The sequence below is a fragment of the Silurus aristotelis genome, assembly GCF_946808225.1.
Source record: "Silurus aristotelis genome assembly, chromosome: 3".
Lineage (NCBI taxonomy): Eukaryota > Metazoa > Chordata > Actinopteri > Siluriformes > Siluridae > Silurus > Silurus aristotelis.
The window spans coordinates 16,674,144-16,698,494 of NC_139576.1; the positions used below are offsets into that span (position 1 = coordinate 16,674,144).

Sequence of the window (24,351 nt, forward strand, 5' to 3'; positions counted from 1 at the left end):
ACATCTTCTGTTGTAGTTAAAGTAGCTTATTTTGCATTGGTGCATGAGTTATTTCTCTTTGCCAAATTGTGACTATTCGCAAACACCGGTGCATAAACAGGCTGATATTACATAAGTTACCTTGCTATGACATGCTTGGACCCAAAAGTAAGTTCCCTCTTTCAGTCCAACAAGAGCCCCATTTTCATTCAACTGCACAAAAGTTGTTATTGCCAATTCACATTCACTCGTTTCAACTAAAGCCCAATTCAAGCAGCACAGAACAGAAGAAGGGTTTGAGCCGGGGCCCCCAGTTCTCTGTGCTAAAATGCAGCATGACTTGGCACACACACTGGGTTACGAGTCACTGTGTCCTTGAATCTTTTAATAGATCATACATATTAGCACTTATTAGACTCTATACTTAGTAATGTAACATTTTATAAGGAGCATCTCACAGCAAAGAAACAATTAATCAATGCCCAAAGCTTGACAACTGAATGCCACAATTTCTCCACTTTAATTCATTTTAATGAAGCATGGGAAATTCTGGCAGAGTTTGATGGTGGGTGGTAAGTTGAAGATACTGAGCTACTGAGCTCTTGAACACATTATGTAACCCTTCCTAAGACATTTAATCATTTATTTCTGCTCAAGTAAAGATAAATAATGATAATCTTTATGAAACCATGAATTGTCCCATTTAATTTAATCATGTGCAGTAGGACAATAGAACACCAATTAATCACCGACTGTTTCCTTGTGTATAACTGGTCTTGCATTTTAATAGTTTTTACGGACAGGCTTGAATGAATAGATGAGTAAAGGAACAAAGTCAGTAAAGGAACCGTGTTGTCATGGAGAATTGAAACACATCCATTGCAGGCTAACTTTGGTTCCCACAAAGTGCTTCCTGACTATAAATGAAATAATTTAGAGGTGCTCGATGGTATCCAAGACACTATTGTCCTCCATTTTTCTCCTCTTTTCACTGTCGACCAGATTAGTAAGAGCAATCCAATGTTAATATGCCACAAGACAGAATACAGATTGTATTCTTAAATATATCATAAAAAAGACAAGAGACTGCTAAGTAATTTAAATGAAAAACAATGGGTTAACATTAATTGTTTATTTATATTACTCAGTTAAAACACATAAAAACGTGGTTTAAAAACATCGTAAATGTAAATAGGTTCAAAACCAGAGTAGCAAATCTATCAGAGGACTAAACAAAAGTTTAGTTGGTGTATTGTCTCAAGTTTTGTTTTCTAATAGTATGTCTCTCTCTCCACCCAGCCTAAAAAGTAATAGAGGAAAATGATATTAATATAATAAAAATTTATATAATTACTTTCTTTAAATGCAAAAATTTACAGTATTGGCAATTGTAGTATTTACCTCCAGGATAGCGCCTAAGGATGAGCTTTCTGATTTCATCATAGATAAAGATGAGGAGAGAGTATGGGAAAGCGCAGAACCACCAGTTGGGCCTGAAAAAAAGAGCCAGTAAGTTAATCTCAAAATATTCACACGATCGACAGATTTACTGTACCTCATCTAATACCAGATACATTATATTTAAAGAACTAAAGCATTTATTCGGCTTACTTGAGCGGATACATTCTCAGAGCCACATCCAACCCTGGGCAATAAGATAAGAATGCTGCAAGAGCAGTTTCCTCAAACAGTCCGAATATGAGGATTTTATTCCTGGTTTTAAAAAGAGTAAATTTTAATCAAACAACATTATGGAAAAATATCCCTTTTATAAATATGGTCCAAACTTCCAAGCTTATATCATCAGATAAGTATCTGTATTTATTCTACATGACTTACTTCATTCCTTGCTGGAAAACAGAGTTCCTCCTGGTCTTGCAGATAATCAGGTCAGCCCACTGCACAACCACAATACTGGTGAAGAAGGCAGTGTGGCAGGTAAACTCCACAATCTTTCTCTGTTCATATGTCTGAAATTAAGCAAGAAGGAAGTTGTGACCCATTAAAATAAAATACGCTTGGTCTGATTTAAGTGAAACTGTGTTAAACGTACCCACTGCTGCCCATAGCTGTCCTCAAGATCATTAACATGTTTGTCATCCCAGTACTCACGAATTCCAAGTAGTTTTGGTGGCAGGAACCCATTTTCAGCCAGGATGACAAAATACGCGAAAAAGCCAGCTAGTGCCTGTATCATACCTGAGAATAATGCAGAACCAGTTTACAAAAAATCTAATAAAATAAAAAGGATAAACAGAGCAATTTGTATTTTTACAAAATAGTGCCTTTTATTGAATTTAGCAGACTTCACTTCATGGAAAAGCTCACAAAGATCTGAGGCCTACATGGTATAATTGTAGGCTACAACAGGCACACATTAACTCCTCTTGCATTTATATTTCTTTTGGCGTAATTGAATGGTAAGTCTTATTTGTGCAGGTAAATTAAATAGGCTATTTAAACATAATAGTATGCAAACAATATATACAATATATTAATATATAATTGCTGTGCCAAATATATGATTTAAGCCTATAAATCACATTTCACATTAATGAGTGTGTAATTTATTTTTCTAAACTCACAAATCCGCATTTTATATGAATATTTTTCAGAACTAACTTTCTAAATAGCTAATAACTATGTAGCACATGTTCTTGTAAAAATGCTCCTGTGAATTAATACATTTGTTGGTCTTTAGGACTTATGCCATTTTAATATATTTATTTTTACAATTAAAAACCCTTAAATTACAACATTCTCACCTATTTGGCCATATGCAATACTAATGAGCCTTTCATTTACAAGCTTGTCCGTTTTGGGGTTTCTGGGCTGCCTCTTCATGATGTCACTCTCAGCAGCTTCATATGCCAGGGAAATAGCTGGGAGCTAAATAAACAACACAAAGAGCAGCGTTAGCTGGTATTACAATACCAAACATAACAGGAGGCTTTACACTGACCATGTCCGTCCCAAGGTCAATACATAGAATGGTGACAGTTCCCAGTGGCAGAGGGATATTAGCAATGATGAAGAGCAGAAAAGGTGTGATCTCAGGGATGTTACTGGTCAGGGTGTATGCAATGGACTTCTTCAGGTTGTCAAAGATCAGCCGGCCTGAACAGAAAAATTGTATATGCATTAACAGTAACATAGCGCTCTTGGAAGGTTTCAGTAATTACCATAAACACAGTTTATGTACCTTCCTCTACTCCAGTGACAATTGATGCAAAATTGTCATCCAGAAGGATCATGTCTGCAGCCTGCTTGGATACATCAGAGCCAGCAATGCCCATAGCAACACCAATATCAGCTTTCTTCAGAGCAGGAGAATCATTCACACCATCACCTGTAACAGCAACGATGGCTCCCTGTGGAACACAGTCAATTATCTTTTAATGAGATCAAAACATCTACAGTTATATTAAAAATAGTTAAATTATGTAAAAATGAGTCAAAACATCTAGTTATCATAATATTAAATAATTATTTTATTTACAGTATATATTTTATCATGGTGTGCCACATTAGAGATTCTAGCATTGAACATTGGGTGAAAGCAGAAATGCAACATTTTTCATTTTTAGGATTCTAAAACACATCAGATTAGCAGAAAGAAAATATCACCTGACGCTGACACCCTTCAACAATGATCAGTTTCTGCTGGGGTGAGGTTCTAGCAAACACAATCTCTGTGTGGTATTTTAGAATATCATCTAAATGTTCAGAACTAAGGTCTTTAAGTTCACCACCATGGACAACGCATGCTTTAGCATCTCTGTAAAAACAAAAAAAAAAGACACTGATTACTCTTCATTCATACACTGTATGACATGTAGTTAGGCATTAGCCACTTCAGCTCTTGCAGCCCATGAGTAGCTTGTATTGTGGTGTCCTGCTCTTGATAATCCGAGTGCTTGTTATTTATAGCAGTTTCTATGCAGCGGTCTTTGAAGACCACTGCTGCATGTTTGAAAGCTCAGGGGTAGACAAATCAGTAGCCCAGGAAACTGGGACAAGAAGATTATGTGGTTGGGCACAGTAGGCCAGCAATCACTTGTTGCTAAACTTTGCAACACAAACATTTTTATTTTAACCCGAACATACTTGACAGTGGCGAGATGCACTTTAGTGCTGTAGCTATAGCATGTGCTACTTATTCTGCCAAACAATGACTTTTATTTGTCCTACCCAAGTCTAAGCCACAAGTTTAATAGTTTCCTGATTTTTTTGTCCAAGGCAAAAAATAAATAAAATGTGTGCTACCTCGAATACTTTCCTTAAAAAAAAAAAAATGTTTTTTAACATTTAACAATTTATATACTTGTTATAATTTTATTTTATGCTAACTAGCAGTTTTCAGCCTAGTCAAGTAGGGTTCTGGGAAAAACTTGACCGAGATGACCAATCATACCTTGGATTGACTTCATTGATAGGAATGTTCAAGCGTGCAGCAATGTCTTCAACTGTCTCGTTGCCCTCAGAGATAATCCCAACACCTTTGGCAATAGCTTTAGCAGTGATTGGATGGTCACCAGTGACCATTATAACCTGAAAAAGATATATTCAAATTAAAAATCAAATATCCCAAATTGTAATAATGCTAAGAATATATTAATGTGATTGTTGAGACAGTCAGTTGACCATACCTTAATGCCAGCACTCCTGCATTTTCCCACAGCATCTGGCACTGCGGCACGTGGAGGATCAATCATAGACATGAGACCAACAAAGCATAGATTCTCAGTTGGAAAGTTTACATCATCTGTATCAAACTGGAAGCCTTCTGGAAATTGTTCCTCAGGCAAAAAGAATTGGCAAAATCCTGGGTGTAAATAGAGAGCAATCATTATCTGTTAGATGATAAATGACAAAATCTTAGTTATAGGCTTGTGATTTTTTTCGTCTTCTTTTTCCTTCATTACCCAGTACTCTTTCTCCAAGCCCTCCCAGCTCCAGGTAAGCATTCTGAAAAGCTTCTCTCATGTCATCGTCTAGAGGCTGAACCTTTCCTTGTAATATTATGGAGCTGCAGCGGTCCAGAATTCTCTCAGGGGCTCCTTTCATTACAAGGAAATATTTAAAATCTGAGGTTGAATCTGGGTTCTTGTGCACTGAAAGCTACAATAAAATAAAATTCATTTAAATAAGAAATGGAATAAAAAAATTAATTAATGTTTCATAAATGTAATTTTCTACTCATCACTACTGTATTGCATCATGCATTATTCAACTGACTACTTGTTCTTATTGAAATTAGACCATGTGTTCATCATGAAACTCAGCATCAAGATAGGATGTCTGATGATAGCTTGCCTTCCATTTTTGAATGATATCATATGACACGGAACTGGCTCATTTTAATAATGATTACACAATGAAAAGAATGTTTAAAATATATATTGAGCACACCTGGTATTTATTAGTTGAGTTGAATGGGATTTCTGCCACTTTTGTATGTTTCTCCCTCATCTCTTTCACAGATCCACAACAAAGTTCAATACACTTAAGGAGAGCAGACTCTGAAGCATCCCCAGCAACATCTCTCTTTGAGAAAGAAAAACAAACAAAAAAAAAAAACCAACAGAACTTCAAGTGAGGTAATAAGTAAACTTTTGCATAAATACAAAATGCAACACGATCTGTTTGTTTCATTGTTATTCAAAACAGTTAGAAACCGTCTCTTTATTCAGAATGTATTTATTGTTTTCTTAAATTAATAAACAGCAGGCACCTACTGCATTAGGAAGTCTAGCATATATATTATTACTGTGCTATAATGTACCGAAAAATACCTTTAAAATAGGAACATCATTTTGCTCTGCTAAGAAAACGGCCCTATTGCAAAGACCAGCAATGCGTGCCAGGGAGTTCCAGGTGGATGAGCTTCGATCAAAGCATGTTCCACTCTGGTTTTCCGTGGTGTCAGCTTCATGGATCTGGTTGTCAAACCACATGTGTGCAACAGTCATGCGGTTTTGGGTCAGGGTTCCTGTCTTGTCTGAGCAGATGGTTGATGTGGAGCCCAGGGTTTCCACAGCCTCAAGGTTCTTCACCAGGCAATTCTTCTTAGCCATGCGTTTTGCTGTCAATGTCAGACAGACCTAAGGAGACACAAACATAGAAATAAAACAGCGTTAAGTTTCGCTTAGTACCACTTGGTCAATACAGAGTTAAATACAAGCTAAAACACATACTTTTCATTTTTGTACTTACAGTAACAGTAGCGAGAAGACCTTCAGGCACATTAGCAACAATGATTCCAATGAGGAAGATGACTGCTTCAAGCCAGCTATAGCCCAAAACAAGAGAGAGGATGAAGAAAGAAACTCCAAGAAAGATAGCCACGCCTGTTATAATGTGGATGAAGTGCTCAATTTCGATAGAGATTGGTGTCCTGCCCACTTCAAGACCAGAAGCAAGTGTGGCAATTCGGCCCATTACAGTGTGGTCGCCAGTGCTGATGACAATACCACGTGCAGTGCCTAAACATAAATCACTACTATTACAAGGAATGTCTTTACTGACTTTCAACAATTTCCAGCATTCATACAATTACTATAAAGTACCTTCCACACAGTTGGTAGAGAAGAAAGCGATATTCTTGGTCTCCAGAGGGTTATCATTGGAAAAATCTGGAGAACGAGTTTGAGGTTCTGACTCTCCAGTAAGTGATGAGTTGTCCACCTTTAAGATTCAAATAGTGTTATGCACAAAAATGAAATATAAAAACATTTTAATGTTGCTACCAACAAGCAAGCTCTATAAATGAATTTATTGAACTGCTCTCAAATAGACCTACCTTACATCCATGTGCAGAAATGATACGCAGGTCTGCTGGAATCCTATCTCCACCTTTTACCTCCACCAGATCGCCCAAAACTACATCCTCTGCATTGATCTGCTTTTTCTCACCATCACGGAGAACCAGAGCTTGCTGGGAAGATTTGTTTAAAATGATCTTAAGAGGATGTAACACTAGTCTATTTCTATTTCAGATTATTCTATTTCATGTGTACCACTGCACACTTCCTCAGAAACATAGCAAATATTCGGCAGCTTCTGATGCCTTGCAGTGCACACAGTTCTTTATACTCATGAGCACATATTGACAATATTTTGAAGTCAACAGCAATTCTGCAGTTCATGAATAAATCTTGTTTTACTACCTGCATAATGGAAGATCTGATTCTGATTAAACTATTTCAAAACATGCAAATACTGTATACAAAATTACTAATTATGACATAATGTTTGAATAAGCTTTATGTCTGCTAGATGGTAATAATTATGTTACCTGGGGCACCAGGTTCTTGAAGGAGTCCATGATTTTCGAACTTTTCGCTTCTTGGTAGTAGGAGAAGCACCCAGTGACGATGACAACAGCTGAAAGCACAACTCCTAAATACAGCTGCATGGCAAAGCAAAAGGCAATATGTGATCAAACAATTTCTTATAACAACATAAAACAGACTTAAAATACCATCTGTTCATTATTTTAACTCACATTATCATTGGCCGGTTCATCTTCCATTGCAGCTTGAATACCATAAGCAAGAAAGCAGAGAACAGCGCCAGTCCATAGCAGCATGGAGAAGCCTCCAAACATCTGCTTACAAAACTTCACCCACTCAGGTGTTGTAGGTGGGGGTGTGAGGGCATTGGGGCCATCACGAGCAAGAATCTCTTGTGCACGTGAGGTTGTAAGGCCCTGGAAGACAAAGTGTTCTGTTTGACTTTCTTGATTTATGTAAAATGGATCCTTTAAATTATGAAAATTCTTACCTTGCTCAAGTCTGTACCATATTTACGGTGAAGCTCGTCTAAGCTCAGCTTGTGATCATCCTTCATAAAAATATCAGTAAACACATTTTCAAACTTTTTGTCTTTAGTTATTTTATTATATAGTTTATTCAAATACAAAAGTTTAAATGCTTACCAAATCCACTTCCTTTTTCAGCTCATCCATATCTTTCCCCTTCTTGATCTTTTTCTTCCCACTTTGCTCTGACGTTGCTGCCACATCATACTGATCTCGTCCTCCTCTCTGTAAAGGTACAAACAATGAAAAGATTTATTTTAGAAGATCTTTTTTAATGACCTTGTCATGACTAACATTACTTGACACTAAATAAAGTATGCTGTAGAACGACCTCTTTCTACTACAGTCTTATATAGTATAGGTTAAGCAGATATGTGGCACAGAAATTGAACTGGTTATGGTCAGAATATGGTCAAAAAAGTATTTTAGGAAAATACATTACTATGTAGTATCTGGTAAACCTAAAGCGATTTTAACAGCTTTTGTCAATGGAAACAGAATGAATAAATTAAATGCACTATAACATTTGCTCTGTAGTAAAAAGGCCATCTCAACTATGCATATGTGCAGCTTTTACACTGAACTGGTGTCAATCTAAGTGAAACAAATGATGAGGAGCAACACTAAAAAAAGAGGAATGAACATAAAAGCCATCTATTTCTTTTTATTAGCTCCTTGGTTGGAAAAAGAACATTGGCTCATGTTAATATTTTAATCATCACAAATTGCTCTCTGGATACTTGAAACTATAAGTTTTCCCAGTGGATAAAGACCCTCTGATGGTCTTTATCGCTGATGTTTTATTCAAAAGACTGTTCCACCATCGTTCACGGTTGAAGTGCTGCATTAGTGGCAATGCTTATGGGACTGAGACTGTGGCTCACTGAAAGACATGAATTACACCACTATTGCCCTATAGTCGGATTGCACATATTGCTGGAAAGCAGCAAATACATAAAAATTCTGGGGCAACAGACAGACGAAATAAACAGCAAAGACTAGTTGATAGATGCATCACCGAAGTCACCACCACTCCCAAAACACCCACAGTGCTTTGCTAAAAGGATCAATTCCACACATTTCATTCTCATTAGGAAGTAAATATAATGACTGGTTTTCTGTGGCACATAATGCATATGATTATCTTGTTTCCAGGCCACTGTGTGGTAGATTATTTTACCAAACATATTTCCTTTAGTAGTTTTTAATTAACATGGCATGTTCCACTAGGGTGCACTGGGGAAGATAATTTATTCAACCATAACATACTGAGCACACTATGTCCCAAAGTGGAAAAAAGGTGCAACAAAACAGCAGTTAGGTGTGTGATCACAAACCAATATTTAACAATAGCCAAAAAAGCGACTCAGGGAGAGAAAAAAGGGAGCCGTCATGAGGTCTCAAACAGGACACACAAGTTATTTTAGCACTTACGCATCAGTCCTTTAACAGACGGGGGCTGTTCGGTTGCCATGGATGATAAGACCATTTTTATAGGCATTTGAATAGACTACTAGATTATATAACAAAGCATGTCTTGGCTTGTCGGTCCAAATCTTCATGCTTTCCCATCAAATTATAACAGAGTGACACCCTCCCAACCGGTCTTTCAAAACTTTATCCCATATTTTCAATACATAGAATTTTAAAAGTAAAACAAGGCAACTACTTTAGCAACTCTAGGTATTACATCGACTGAAAATGTAAACATTTAACATTGTTTTTATTTTAATATTTTTGTGGTGAATTAGCTACAGTATCCTAGTCCAGATTACTGAAGCAGATATCTTATTATAATATTTAATACTATTAAATTGTCTATAAGATGCCAATTCTATAACTTAAATAAAAAGTTTATTAAAAGACGTTTTCCTTTCCTCCAAACTTTACACGTGATTCTTAAAAAGTCTACATGCCATGGATTAAAGGTTTTTGTTGGGGGGGGGGGGGGTGTCCAGGGGGGGTCAAGCCAAGTAAGCTTTATGGAATGAACTACATAAAATTAACTGGGGCACGACATAAAGTGCACGTGAGTAGCAAAAATTTGTGTTAGTGTAAATGAATTGTCCATATAAATAAAAAATACTGTACATGCAACACTGAATTGTTTAAGCAGCATCCTTACTTTACTTTTTACCATCCTTGAAAGCAACTACTACTACCAGTATAATAATAATAATAATAATAATAATAATAATAATAATAATAATAAAAATAATAATAATAAAAATAATAATTATTATTATTATATAATTATTGATAATAGTTATTTTTAGTTTATGGCTATTTGAATGACAGTTATATTTACTTGCCAGTTAACATCTAGCACACTAATGAACAAACACCAGTATCTGTCTCTCAGCAGGCTGCCTTTTGGCTGGAAGGATGCAGCTGTTTACCAACATGTTACATCTTGTTCAAATCTAAAATAAAGGTGTGTTGGTGTGTATTTGTACTCACTCCGCGTCCCATGTTTCGCTGAACTTTCTTTCAATGTCTTGCTGAAGTTTCTGCTCTGCCTAGCTGAGCTCTCGGCACAACTACCGCAGGTAAAAGTCGCCGCTCTGCACCGCAGCCCCACGGAACTCCTCTAACTTTTATAGCTGAAGCTCTCCGCCTCCTATCGCGTGGTGCCTCTTTCGCCATGGTAATACAGGGGCGTGGTTTGAGGTCTCGCGAGTCCACTTTAGTCCCAGGTGATGAGCAGAGCCTGTTTGGGAGGATGAAGACTCACTGAGATTCATTATAGCAATAACAATGACACCCCTTTTCATTGTCCCTTTCTCTCTGAAATGCCTGGCTCCTTAATATTAGGAGATTTTTGTTTCTATATCAATTGGCACAGACAGTTGAAATCAACATTTGAACTGGATCATGTGATTAATGTAGGTTGCTTAGGGGTATGTATGGAAAATACAAGAATAAATACACCTTACACAATGGTGCCCCCCCACCCCCACCCCCACCTCCCATGTGCTCTGCATAGTGCACACCTAGCACTACAGCATAGATAGATAGATAGATAGATAGATAGATAGATAGATAGATAGATAGATAGATAGATAGATAGATAGATAGATAGATAGATAGATAGATTTAGAAGTCTATTGTCATTGCATAGTACAGGCACACAGCAACGAAATGCAGTTTAGCATCTACCAGATGTGCAAATTGTAGCATTGTGCAAACAGACAGATAAATATGTAAATATATGCACAACAAGTGCATATACACCTGTACATCACATTATAATATCATGCTGTAATGTGCATTGGCTATACAGTACATACTGCAGGATTCCCTTTACTGTTTTCATATATTTGTTTAGTTGTCACTTATTTATGGAACATTTAAATTCAAAGATAATTGTATGTTTATCAAACACTGTAAAGCATAGCTTTGAAACAATTGTGTTTTTTATTTTCTTTTTTTTCCTATCTTTTCTATTATACACTGTTTGTGCAACTATTAAAAGTTTGTTAATTATTCTGTTCTCATTGAACAGTGAAAATGGTTTTCAGGTGTATCTCAGTGTATTTCAGTGTATTTGTTAACAGAAATTGGAACATTTTATCTGAGCTGATGCTGGTGAATGCAAATTTCACAAGAATGTCAACTTGGACAGCAGTGAATTATCCAGTGCTTTATCTTCTTAAAGCTCCTGTTGTGAAACTGTGAGTGCTGTGGCATGCTACAGACACAGTCTTGAGATAACAGCATGGCAAAAGAATGGCCTTTCAGAGTGGCTACTTTAAAAAAGAAAATAACTTAAAAAAAAAAAAATTAAATTGCAGTCTGAGAAAGGCTTTTGTTTTGAATGCAATTTAATGATGTGTCAAACACCACAGAAGAGTAATAAACTGACAAGAAAATGTAACATTGTGGTGGTATAACTAACTCAGCATTCAAATATCTGCAGTACTTCAGGAAATGTTATAAAACTGAAGATGTTCAAGGCAACCATGAAGCCACAAATTGTCTTAGGATTTGGGTCACAAACTGACAAAATAACTGATGAATAGAAAACCAACCAATGTGCCTCAGCACTCCTGAAATTATCTGGATAATGTAAATAGTCTGCAAATCTCTGTAAATGTACAGGAGCCATGAAACACCATTCTCCCAAAAGATATTCCCCAGTTGTTTTGATTATGGTGGCCTGAGATGTAAATGCCAAAGCACAGAAAACTATTTAGCATTTTCATATTCATTAAAACATTCAATGAGCCCTTATATTTTGTTATAGGGACCCTGTCTTTCTGGAAAAGACCACTTCAACCAACATAGAAATGTTAATCACAAGATCAAAGTTAGCAATCTGAATTACCATGTACTTGGAGTTATTTACATTCTAAGGTTAAATAGTGGTCCAAAAAAAGAAAAAAACATAGCAGAAATATGCTCTAATCTTTTGCCCCATAGGGGCTTATTTTTTAGGTTGTTGTCTTTTTTTACTTAGTTAATTAATTAATTAATTAATCTATTTGTTTGTTTGTTTGTTTGTTTATTTATTTATTTATTAGTCATGTGTCTGTATCTAGTTGTGCTTATAAATGGTGTGTGTTAGTGTTCCTTAAGTCAGATAAGCCCAGTCCAGGCATGGGGCAGAGTATGAGGAGGATAAGCAGCTTTACAAGTCTTATCTACAACAGAAACAAGGCAGACAGTTTACTTTGCCATTCTTAAATGCATTCCACATGAGGTTTATAATGTCTTTGATGTGACTGTGAATGAGGTGAACCCATTCTTATTTTGATGAAGTGCTATGTGTAATCACTGACGTAATTCAATTATAACTAATATCAGCTGATAAGCTTTTTTAGTTGAAAGTACTTTATACTTTATAATTCACTACACCTCTAATGATGAAGCAAATAAAAACTATGACCCTAGAGTTAAAAGACAAAATGTATGGGCCAGGCCTCTTGATTTACTTGCTTACACCGAATTTAAAATGTTTGTATTCTAAAACCAAAGCACCCTGAAACCACAGATCCACCGTTAGCTGATTGTTTCTTCTTTTTATATGCTCTCTTTCTCTTGCTCTGGTGTGTCTTGTGGATATTTTACTTTTGTGAATCAGAGGCCCTGTATTGCCTCATGTATCACTTCTTCTGTTCTGTTCTTTGCTACAAATCATTATGTGTCAGTCCGTACTTCATCTTTGAGTCATTTTTCTGTATGCCACACAAGCTGGCTCTGGCTCCCATTTTCCCCTGCTCTATTCTTTCATACTGCTTTCTCTTGCTGCTGTCAGCAGATCACTGCCTGACATCTTAGTGCTGTCATGGTCTTTATACAGTTTTTATAATAGAGAAGTTTAAATCTTATTTAAAACTAAATTTCTAGGACAATAAAATAGTCTACTGTAGGATATGACATATGTCCCTTCGTGATTTGTACAAGCACTTACATGACATCATTTACTCAGCAGCAGAGATGAGTTTAAAGGCATGACTGGAAATAAATCGGAAAGCTTCAGCAATGCAAAAAAATATATATCAGTGCCCACAAATGATCAATTCAAGTTTATATACCGGTTAATCTATACTTCAATTTCTCAGACTTTCCTTAAAAAAAATAATAAGTTATGAAAAAGATGTCAAATGAAATAGCTTGGGGAAAAAAAGAATGGAGTATAAGGAAAAAACTGATATTCATTTAGGTCTACTTGTATAAAGTTGCACTTAATATAAGCATAACAGTATATATATAAAACAAACCCGATTCCAAAAAAGTTCGGACACTTTGGGAGAAAAGTTGGGAGCATATGTTGTTCTAGAACTTGGATATACCTTTCAGCATTTAAGGTGTTTTTCCAGATGTGTAAGCAGGCTTCTGAACTGAGCGTTGATAACAACTTGGGTTGTCCTTATCCTCTTTAGTTCAGATGACATGGCATCCCAGTTTTCCAAAAATAACTTTTGAACTTTTTAGAACAGTTTTCCACTTTGCCACAGTCCATTTTAAATGAGCCTTGGCCCAGAGAAAATGCCAGCGCTTCTGGATCATGTTTAGATATGGCTTCTCTTTTGACCTATAGAGTTTTAGCCGGCAACAGCGAATGCCAATGATTTCTGGAAGTATTCCTGTGATGCAGTGCCGTCTAAGGGCCTGAAGATCACAGGCATCCAGTATGGTTTTCCGGCCTTGATCCTGACGCACAGATATTGTTCCAGATTCTCTGAATCTTTGGATGATATTATGCACTGTAGATGATGATAACTTCAAACTCTTTGCAATTTTTCTCTGAGAAACTACTTTCTGATATTGCTCCACTATTTTTCGCCGCAGCATTGGGGGAATTGGTGATTCTCTGCCCATCTTGACTTCTGAGAGACACTGCCACACTGAGAGGCTCTTTTTATACCCACTCATGTTGCCAATTGACCTAATAAGTTGCAAATTGGTCCTCCAGCTGTTCCTTATATGTACATTTAACTTTTCTGGCCTTTTATTGCTACCTGTCCCAACTTTTTTGGAATGTGTAGCTCTCATGAAATCCAAAATGAGCCAATATTTTGCATGACATTTCAAAATGTTTTACTCTCAAAATTTGATATGTTATTTATATTCTATTGTGAATAAAATATAAGTTTATGAGATTTGTAAATTATTGCATTCCTTTTATATTCACAATTTGTACAGTGTCCCAACTTTTTTTTTGGAATCGGGTTTGTATAAAGTATAACTAGAAAGAGAGAGAGAGAGAGATTGAGAGAGAAAATGGGAATAAGAGTGGAGAATGAAAGATGATAATATTTTACTGGGTGTGAATGTCCTTGAATCTGGACAAGCACTTCTTGCACTGAATAGTTTTACAGACCAGAACAGAATTTATTTTATTGGTCTGAAAAAGTTACTTTTCTTACTTTCTGTCTTAATATTAAATGAAAGAACATTTATAAAAGAACAACAAACTGGTCAAAACTGCCACTATTATGTAACAGGATGTGATTCTGGGGTTGTCCTCAGTTGCCTTTTTTTCAGAACAAAAAATGAAAAGAAATGAATAAAGGGTGCAATTCGGGGGCCCCATCTAAGAAAATAATCCAGGAACCACATGCGTAATTATGCAGTCACTATCCACTTTGCTACTTTCATCTGCTATTTCAACTGCACCACACCATCAGTCTGTCAAACCACTAAAAGATCCAGGGTTGCATTGAAGAGGCAATGATCAAAAAGAGCGAACGAGAGAGAGAGAGAGAGAGAGAGAGAGAGAGAGAGAGAGAGAGAGAGAAAGAGAGAGAAAGAGAGAGAGTGTGATTGACTGACTGACACAATAATACATTGCCTTCCCTAAGCCTGGCACCTGAAACAAAGAACAGAATGTTTTGCTTGCACTAAATAACTAGAGACAGCATGGCATTAAACACACACACACACACGCATGCACGCACAAACACACACACACACACACACACACACACACACACAAACACATACACGCACGCACACACACACACACACACACACACACACACACACACACACACACACACACACACACACACACAGAGGAATATGAAATGCTAGAAACAGACTAAGTTAGTCTGGTTAAATATATTTCAGTTTAAAATCTAAAACCTAATCATACTTTAAAGATTATAAGGTCAGCTCTTTCCAGCAGAGTATGAAAAGGCAACTGGGTATTGTATAGGAAGGAAGATAAGCTTCTTTAGAAAAGTAAGCATAACAAAATCAGTCATGTTTCAATCACATAATCAAGTATGAATATACTAAAGTAGGTCATCATAATTACTTCACTCGTGTTATCCTTAACCATAAACTTTTCTTGATTTCTTTCATTATGGCTGATTATGCCACTAAACAACCTGAAGGTAAACTATCTACAGTTTTCATGCTTATTAACCTCTATCTTTGACAAGTTCTTTTTTAAAGATGGTAGCCATTACTCTTAGCCTGCTTTACTTTTACCAGGCAATATTTACTTTAAGCCACAGACCCACCATCTGACAGTTAGACTACTTTTCCGAGACTTTTCAACAGTGGTGGACAAAGTACACAAAGCACTTGAGTAAAAGATACAGTATTTAATATTTACTTAAGTAAAAGTGCTCCCTTTAAACTTTCACTTGAGTAAAAGTACAAAAGTATTTGCTTTTAAATGTACTTAAGTATCCAAGTACTATTACTACTATTACTACCAAGAACTATTAATACTATTATGGCTATAAAGTCTTATTATCATGTTTAACACTAGACTATTTGCTTAATCAAGTCAGTTTATGTTAAATTATTCTAATGTTACTCTTAGAACACCTATCTATTAATAGAATTATAATAATGATTTAAATACCGATTGATATCAAATAAACTATCATGAGCAAAAAAACTCCTTTTTAACGACTTCAAAAAAACATGTAAATGAGGCCACAGGTGTTGTGGCAAGTTGGAGTCAGGAGTTTCTTCAATAATTTATCCCTCTCTAAATGTTCTGCTTGCTGTTGAACTGATGCTAAACTGTATATTTGTGCTAAATAGATACCACCAACCAGGGCCGCTGGAAGTAATTTTGAACAGGGGGGTGCTGTAAAATCTTTTTATTTATTTTTTTTGGACAAAAAACCTATGAGCCTATGGGCCTATTTAGAATACATTTTAATAGTAAATACATTGGGCTGTGACGATGGCAGTTTTTTTTACCACCGCGGTGGTAACGGACCAAATACCGGCAGTGTTGCGGTGGTTGGGGGGTTGTTTTGAAATAAATAAATAAATAAACCCAAAGAAACAACACACTAAAGTCTGTAAAGCATTGAAATAAATATCAGTAAATACTGGTAACTTACATAATATAATAAAGTTGAATCCATTAAAAAAAATAAAAAATAAAAAAACAGTTTTATATTTCCACACAAAGACGCGTTATAGCCTCCCGCTCTGCGCTTTGAGAGGGATGTGGAACACGAGCAGGAAAGAGACCATGATTTATTTTTCTGATATCTTCATGTTGTTGTAAAAGGTATGAAGAGCTAATTTTATCTTCCACAAGGGCAAGGCATTTAGGCTATGTTTGCACGCTGCCAGAGAAAGCCAAACTAAAATCACCCGCGCGTGTGAAACGCGCTTTACAAATGAACTTGACGCGCCTTACCAATTATCATATGTCTAATTAATAACGAGCACAAACTGTAGGCTATTAAAAATAATTTGACGTACAAGTAAAAATGTAGGTAAAAAGTAAAAAAATCTGTACAGCGTTTTTTCTACTTTACCACAGTAAAGAATACGAAAATAATCGACCTAAAAGCGAACAAAGGAAGAAATGTTTAATCCACTTTGGAAATGGGTGAGACGCGAGTGAAGATATGGGAAAAGAAAAAAGAGATTCCATGCAGGGATGACGATCACTATTTTTGAATATTCGATTAGTTGATTTAATTATAGAATATCTAATAATCTAATGTCTGTTGTGCAATCATTCTCTAAAATAAAATTTCCATGTTCTGGTGCTGTAACCAGAGGGTGACGCTGCCAATAACACACATAACAACTGTCACAAAGAACCGGCAAAAGTAATGATTATGAATCTGTCAAATATAGCAAGGAGACATTTGAATTGTTTATTAAAAGTGTTTTTTTTTTTTTGTGTGTGTCAGTGTCGGGCTGCAAAGATGAAGTTGACGATGCTCACTCGTCATCTTCGCAGTGAACGCGCCTATAGAGAGAAATGCACACTTAATACGGAATACATAATAAGCATATGCTAGTCGGTTTATTTTCGTTTTGAATTGTTTTGTTTAAAAGTAGACAATTCAAGCTTTCTATATAGAAAAACTAATGGAATATTTTTTTCATTTCCTAAAATATTCATAAGGAATTTATAAATTGTGCAAAATATTTTTAATAGGCCTACATTTAATCTTTCTCTCGCCAATAGGGGGTGCTGCACCCCCACTTCCTGCGGCCATGCCACCAACTGGCAATGGCGGTTTTAGCTTGAATGATGCCCTGAGTGAACCACGTCTCCCCTATTAATTAGTTTTAGCTTTGAAAAGCTCCTCTCTGCTTCAGCTATCGTCACTGGATGAGTAAGAAAACATTCTCAAAGCAGTCCACAAATTTGGGTACATTTCTGAGAGCACCATCTTATGTAGAAAGATCACCCTAAATGCATTTATTGCAAAATTAATTACACATGTCATTGTGCACAATTTATTAAACTTTTAAAACCAAGAACCATCCAACTCCTTGGCTACATGTAAGATACATACAAAATCTATGTCCCTATTATGTCCTTAATATATGTTTTTTTAATTTGCCTTTTAAGCTGCACTGGAGATTTCCCTTACTGAGATCAGTTCAGGACCATTTTAGTACAATTACAGAAAATCTTTATGACATCCCCTCAATTAAAGGTAACCAAATCAATAAGTGTTGGTTTAACTACAATCCCACTAGACTGGTTAGGCTGTAATTGTTGTGTTGCTACACACATTATGATAAACAACATACTATAAATTAAGATGTTATGCAAACTAAAATAAATATTGTTGCTATATTGATCAATTATTATATCATGTCATGATCAATAAACCTGATTGGGACTTGGAGTGTGCACTGATCCTGACATGGTATAATAATTTATGTGACCGTGCAAACGAGCGGTAAAAACAATAACAAAAAACCCATGTAGCCTCTGCCTAAATCCACCACTGTCAAACGGCAATCAAAACACTTTTAAAACAAAACGTGCGCTCTACCTGATTGGTGTCTTGCTGTGTGTTTGACCAGTTTTTATCGACTTATAAAAAAAAAGGAACAACTGATTTAGCAAAATGTAGTTGAGTAAAAAGTAAGATTTTTGACTTTGAAATGTAGTGAAGTTAAAGTAAAAGTAACCCCCAATGGAAAAACTTGAGTAAAGTACAGATACGTGAAAAAACAGTACAGTAACAAAGTACATTTACTTCCACCACTGATTTTCAATAATCATTTAGATTTTCAGGCCAACCAGCAATTGATTTATTGCTGGCATTCCCAAAGCATTCTCACAAAAACACCCGCCAGCACTGTTTTTACAACCTAAAGCATTTAGAATAATTAAAATATATTGCAGAATAGAATAAATAACAGAATCAATCAATTTGTATTATTTTCAACATTATTCATACATTATTGCATACATTAAAACTGAAGACATCCAAACTATCAAAGAACATCGAATTGCAATAGTAAAAAAATTGATAGTAAAAAAAAAAAAAACAGAATATGTTTTATATTTTAGATTGTCCAAATGTAGCTTTTGATGAAGGCTTGTCAAAATCATGGCATTCTTTCATGAGATTCACGAGGTAGTCATCTGCAATGGTTTATTTCATCACAATTTATTTGTGCTTTTTCAAAAGTTATTTTGTGACCTTTCTTGCGTTCCTAATGTGCTTTAGACCATCAGTTTTGTGCAGAACAACAGTCTTGTGCATCAAACGCTATAATAAAACAGGCTCTCATGAGGACCGTCCCAGAAAAGGAAGTCTAAGATCTACCTCTGCTGCAATGTATAAATTTATAAGAATTACCATAAAGTCTCAGAAACCACCGTTTTACATAAATGCTTCTCAGAGTTCGAATAGCAGACATATTTTAACATCCACAGTTTAGAAAAAAACACAGCTGTATATTTCAGCACAGCCAGATGAGAGAGATCAGCTTAAAAATGTTGAGGAGTGTGTAAAGGACATTAGACTATGAATGCTTGATAACTTCCTTCTGCTCAATTCGGATAAGATGCAAGTACTTTTACTAGGACCACATGCTAGAAGTAAACTTTCCGATTACATAGCATCTCTGGATTGTGTTTCTATCTCAGTGTGTACAGCAGTAAAAGACCTTGGTGCTATTATTGACCCTAGTCTTTCCTTTGAGGCTCACTTGAATAATATTACCAGGATCGCCTTCTTTCACCTTAGAAATATTAAATATTCAAATTTAAAATATTATGTCATTACAGGATACAGAAAAACTTGTTCATGCTTTTGTTACATCTAGATTAGACTACTGTAATGCTTTACTGTCTGGTTGTTTGAGTATAAATAAGCTTCAGTTAGTTTAGAATGCAGCAGCAAGGGTCCTCACTAGATCTAGAAAATATGACCACATTACCCCTGTTTTAATCAGTCTACACTGGCTCCCAATTAAATCTCACATTGATTAAAAATTCTACTACTTAATGGTCTTGTGCCGCAGTTTCTGAGTGAAATTATGTACCAATATGATACTCCATGCCTACTTAGATCAAAAGGTATTTGTTGGTACCTCAAATAATGAAGACTACAGCAGGGAGCAGATCTTTCTCTTATAAAGCCCCACAGTTATGAAACAGCCTTCCAATCAGTGTTCGGGACTCAGACACAGTCTCAATGTTCAAGTGGAGGTTGAAAACATTTATTTAGTCAAGATTTTTCTTAGGTAAAGGAGCAGATCTGGAGGGATCATGGATATAGAGTGTTCAGTGAACTGGGATATTTGTATGCTGTCATCCCCTCACTCTCACACGTTCACCCAGGTTTGTTGACGGTGTTTTGGTGGGTCGTCTCTTATCCCAGAGATCCCTCATGTTACCTTCTGGTTCTCCCTTTTAGCGCTGCTGCCATAGCAAGTCTAGCTGGAGTCCCAACTGCACAGTGTCCTTAACTATCATACAACAAGAAGGACACATAATAATCCATATCCTTCTCTTCCTGTCACCCCTCTTCTCTCTCTCTCTCTCTCTCTCTCTCTCTCTCTCTCTCTCTCTCTCTCTCTCTCTTTCTCTCTCTCAATCTCTCTATCTATCTCTCTTTCTTTCTCTCTCCCTCTTTCTCTTGGTCGAGTTAAACATGCTCCTGAGGTTCAAGTGACCACTGTTCCTGCCCCTCTTCCCTCCTCGGACCTTCCAACTCATCCAGGCCTGCCTCTGGATAATGTTCTCTTCGATTGAAGGCCACTCTGTGCAGTCTTGGACAGTTTCTCATCAATGCCCTGGGGTTCCATGAAATTACAGCATAAGCCCGGGAGCTTTGAGGATGGATTTGGACTGTAGTTAATGTCAACAGTCTGCTACACTGACTCAGGACTACGGTTTGCTTCTGATCACCATCACTGCACACCTCAACATCGTTTAGCTGTTATAAATAGACATTCGGTGCAACCCAGATGAGGATGGGTTCCCTCTTGAGTCTGGTTCCTCTCAAGGTTTCTTCCTAATGCCATCTCGAGTTTTTCCTTGCCACAGTCGCCACCCGCTTGCTCATCAGGGACAAACTTACACTTATAAAGAACATCTTATACATTTTTAGCACCACATTATCTGTGTAAATCTGCTTTGAGACAATGTTCATTGTTAAAAGCGATATACAAGTAAAAATTTATTGAATTGAATTGAAAAGATAATATGAGACAGGCCTTCATGGCTAAATTAAAGCAAAGAAACAATTACTTAGGAAAAAAAGAAGAAGAAAAAACACAAAGAATTTACATTAGATCGATGTAAAACTGTACTTTAGAATGATGAGTTTGAATTTTTTATTTTACGTTTTGAACATCATGTCTGTTAGATGTACAGGGGGTGAACAGATGGTTCCTGAATTTGTGGTCCCACACTGTAAAGTGTGGAAGAAGAGGTGTGGTGGTATGGGGGTGTTTTTGCTGGTGACAGTCATTTTATTCAAAATTGATGTATAGCTACCCCAGCATTTTGCAGCAGCAAACCATCACATCTGGTTTGCAATTAGTGGGACCACAATTTGTTTTCCAACAGAACAATTACCACAAAGATACCTCTAGGTTAAGGTAAGAGTTATCTGTTCTAGAAAAAGATTGATGCAGTGCTGCATGCGATGACCTGGCCTTTACAATCGCCTGATCTAAATCCAGTTGAGATCTGTCAACAAGCACTTAACAACTCAGGGAACTCCCAAATATTGTTGGAAAACCATTCCAGGTGTCTGTAATGCTGACTGAGAGACTGCAGTGTATGCAAAGCTTTCATAAAAGGAAAAGATGTCTGCTTTGAAGAATCAATCATACATGTATAAAAATAAATACATATACATTAAAACACAACACAGGGAGCTTATCATTAGTCAGTGTGCCGAAAGACAAATGGTCCTGTGTACATTGGGAGCTGTGCAGCTGGTGCTATTCTGACCATGTGCTTTACCACATCTGCGATTTTATCATTGACTGCAAGTTAGACAGCAAGAACAAAGAGCAAACATGAAATTCTGCATGAAACTTGGCAAATCTGCCAAAGAGACGTTGATTTGGCAAGATTACGGCGATGCTGCAATGAGTGGTTTGCGGTGTTTTGTGTGGCACACAAGCTTCAAGAGCGGAAGAATATAACTGGAAGACGCTAAAGGATCAAGAAGACCTCTAACAAGCTCAAACCCCGAAAATGTCGAAACAATTCAGCAACGTGTGCATGATGATTGTCAGAGAACAGTCCACAATATTTCTGCCATTGTCGGTGTGTCATAGCAATCATCATGTCTGATTTAAACATGCGCTGTGCTTCTGCCAAGTTTGTCCCCCAGCTGTTGAACCAGGAGCAGAAGGAACACCATGCCAAGAACTGATGAAACTTGGTGTACAGGTACAGAAATGTTATGCTAACTTTAACGTATTTGAACGTTTTTCGAATGTTCCAAAAGAATGTTTATAAAATAGTTGTATTTTTGGTAAAGATTTTTGGTTGAAAGAACGCTGCAGGAATGTTATGCTAACTTCAAAATAACATTCCAACAACGTATAGCAAACTGGACATTTTCATCTTTTTGAACATTTCAAATCACCGTTCCCACAACCAAAATGTGTGTGTGTGTGTGTGTGTGTGTGTGTGTGTGTGTGTGTGTTTTAATTATGTCTTTGCTTATAAGTGATTTTTGAAGAGAATATATCTTATCAGGACATTGTTTTTGTTACAAAATGAGACGCACCTAGGTAGATTGCAAATGGTAAAAAGGAAGGAAAAGAAAAGAAGAAAAACACACCGTTGCAAAAGAATTGCACCACACTAAGATCTTTACATAGCTAAATGCATAAAGCATACACAAAAAGCTTAATAATCAGATAATTGTTCATGAGACACTGTGGGTGGCTTTTGGATATATCAAGTGGTCATTCTGCTTCATTACTAACCTTGCCTCCTGGGCACTCTCTTCCTACCACTTTAATTTAACCCAATCTAATGTAACTGACTGAATTGTTTGGAGTTTTGGAAAGACTCTGATTAGCTGGCTCATCTGTAGAAGATGTTCACTAGGAGTCTTATTATGCATGCTATAACTGACTGCACTGTGATTGAGAAATAGGCAGAATCCAAGTGCAGGACTTAAACATTGGACATAATTGTAGTCGTAAAGATAGTCTAAAACCAATCAGACAAACACTGGGCATAAAAATGAAGCCAATATTAATTCAATGAGCTAATAAAAACCTGGCATACTGTATATAAACAGTGAACAAAATGATTGTCATGATTTTCAGATAAGCATGGTTGATCTAGTATTTTTGTGATGGGGCAATCTTCCCATAATCTGGCACGAGACAAGTGACATGCATTGTATATTAATTTGTTCATTCAATTAATTAATTAATTTATCTTCTGTAAGTAATTTACACTGATCAGGGTTAAAGTGAATCCAGAGCTATTCTCAGGAAAACGGGAAGGCACTATATCCTAGATTAGCCACCATCACAAGGTCAAACCAGAGAAGGAAATGTACCTACTACAATGTTTAGGGACTGTTTTCCAGTTGTATGGATTAGATAGAATCAGTCATCCAGGCTACTGCTTTCATTCTTTACTTTAAATATCCCGGAGGCAAAGTTGCAGAGTTTATTGGTGATTACTCATCATATTTATTATATAGCATAATATAAATTTTCCTTTTGTTCTTCATGACGATTTTGTTCATTTCAACAGTTTCAAAGAGCTTTTGTATATACAGTACATCATGTCCTCATTTCACAGAACCATGATCTACTCTAATGTTAAGAGTTAACTGTATAAAATGGAGACATTTGCATCTGGCCTTTGTTTTACCAAAGAACGTTAATGTCAGTAAAGCCACCATCACATGACCAGAAGTTTAGATGTAGATACAAAAAAAAGTTTAAATATAAATACAGTATTGTTCAAAATAATAGCAGTACAATGTGACTAACCAGAATAATCCAGGTTTTTAGTATATTTTTTATTGCTACGTGGCAAACAAGTTACCAGTTGGTGCAGTAGATTCTCAGAAAACAAACAAGACCCAGCATTCATGATATGCACGCTCTTAAGGCTGTCTAATTGGGCAATTAGTTGAAAGGGGTGTGTTCAAAAAAATTGCAGTGTATGCCGTTGACTGTACAAACTCAAAACTATTTTGTACAAACATTTTTGTTTCTGGGATTTAGCAATCCTGTGAATCACAAAACTAATATTTAGTTGTATGACCACAGTTTTTTAAAACTATTTCACATCTGTGTGGCATGGAGTCAACCAACTTGTGACACCTCTCAGCTGTTTTCCACTCCATGATTCTTTAACAACA

The 24,351-nt window shown here is 36.3% G+C and overlaps 1 protein-coding gene across 1 annotated transcript; it reads right to left on the reverse strand.

Moving 5' to 3' along the window:
• Positions 1 to 1,076: 1,076 nt before the first annotated feature.
• Positions 1,077 to 10,474, reverse strand: atp1a1b (ATPase Na+/K+ transporting subunit alpha 1b). Its single transcript, XM_083536556.1, has 22 exons — positions 10,262 to 10,474; positions 7,919 to 8,026; positions 7,765 to 7,824; positions 7,487 to 7,690; positions 7,277 to 7,390; positions 6,782 to 6,916; positions 6,549 to 6,666; positions 6,196 to 6,464; positions 5,775 to 6,083; positions 5,392 to 5,526; positions 4,905 to 5,100; positions 4,629 to 4,804; positions 4,394 to 4,530; positions 3,607 to 3,757; positions 3,182 to 3,350; positions 2,942 to 3,096; positions 2,745 to 2,868; positions 2,033 to 2,178; positions 1,819 to 1,949; positions 1,591 to 1,692; positions 1,381 to 1,472; positions 1,077 to 1,279 (listed from the first exon to the last, which is right to left on the reverse strand). The coding sequence occupies exons 1-22, from the start codon at positions 10,271 to 10,273 to the stop codon at positions 1,251 to 1,253; spliced, it is 3,072 nt and encodes a 1,023-aa protein (XP_083392682.1). The 5' UTR covers positions 10,274 to 10,474; the 3' UTR covers positions 1,077 to 1,250.
• Between the last annotated feature and the right edge of the window lie 13,877 nt (positions 10,475 to 24,351).

Bases quoted from the DNA above. Each gene is read 5' to 3' on its own strand.
- atp1a1b (XM_083536556.1), bottom strand. The intron at 6,667-6,781 runs GTAGGTCTATTT...TGAATCTTAAAG, and splicing joins TTTCTGCACATGGATGTAAG to GTGGACAACTCATCACTTAC. The intron at 1,693-1,818 runs GTAAGTCATGTA...TTTTAAAACCAG, and splicing joins GTTTTCCAGCAAGGAATGAA to GAATAAAATCCTCATATTCG.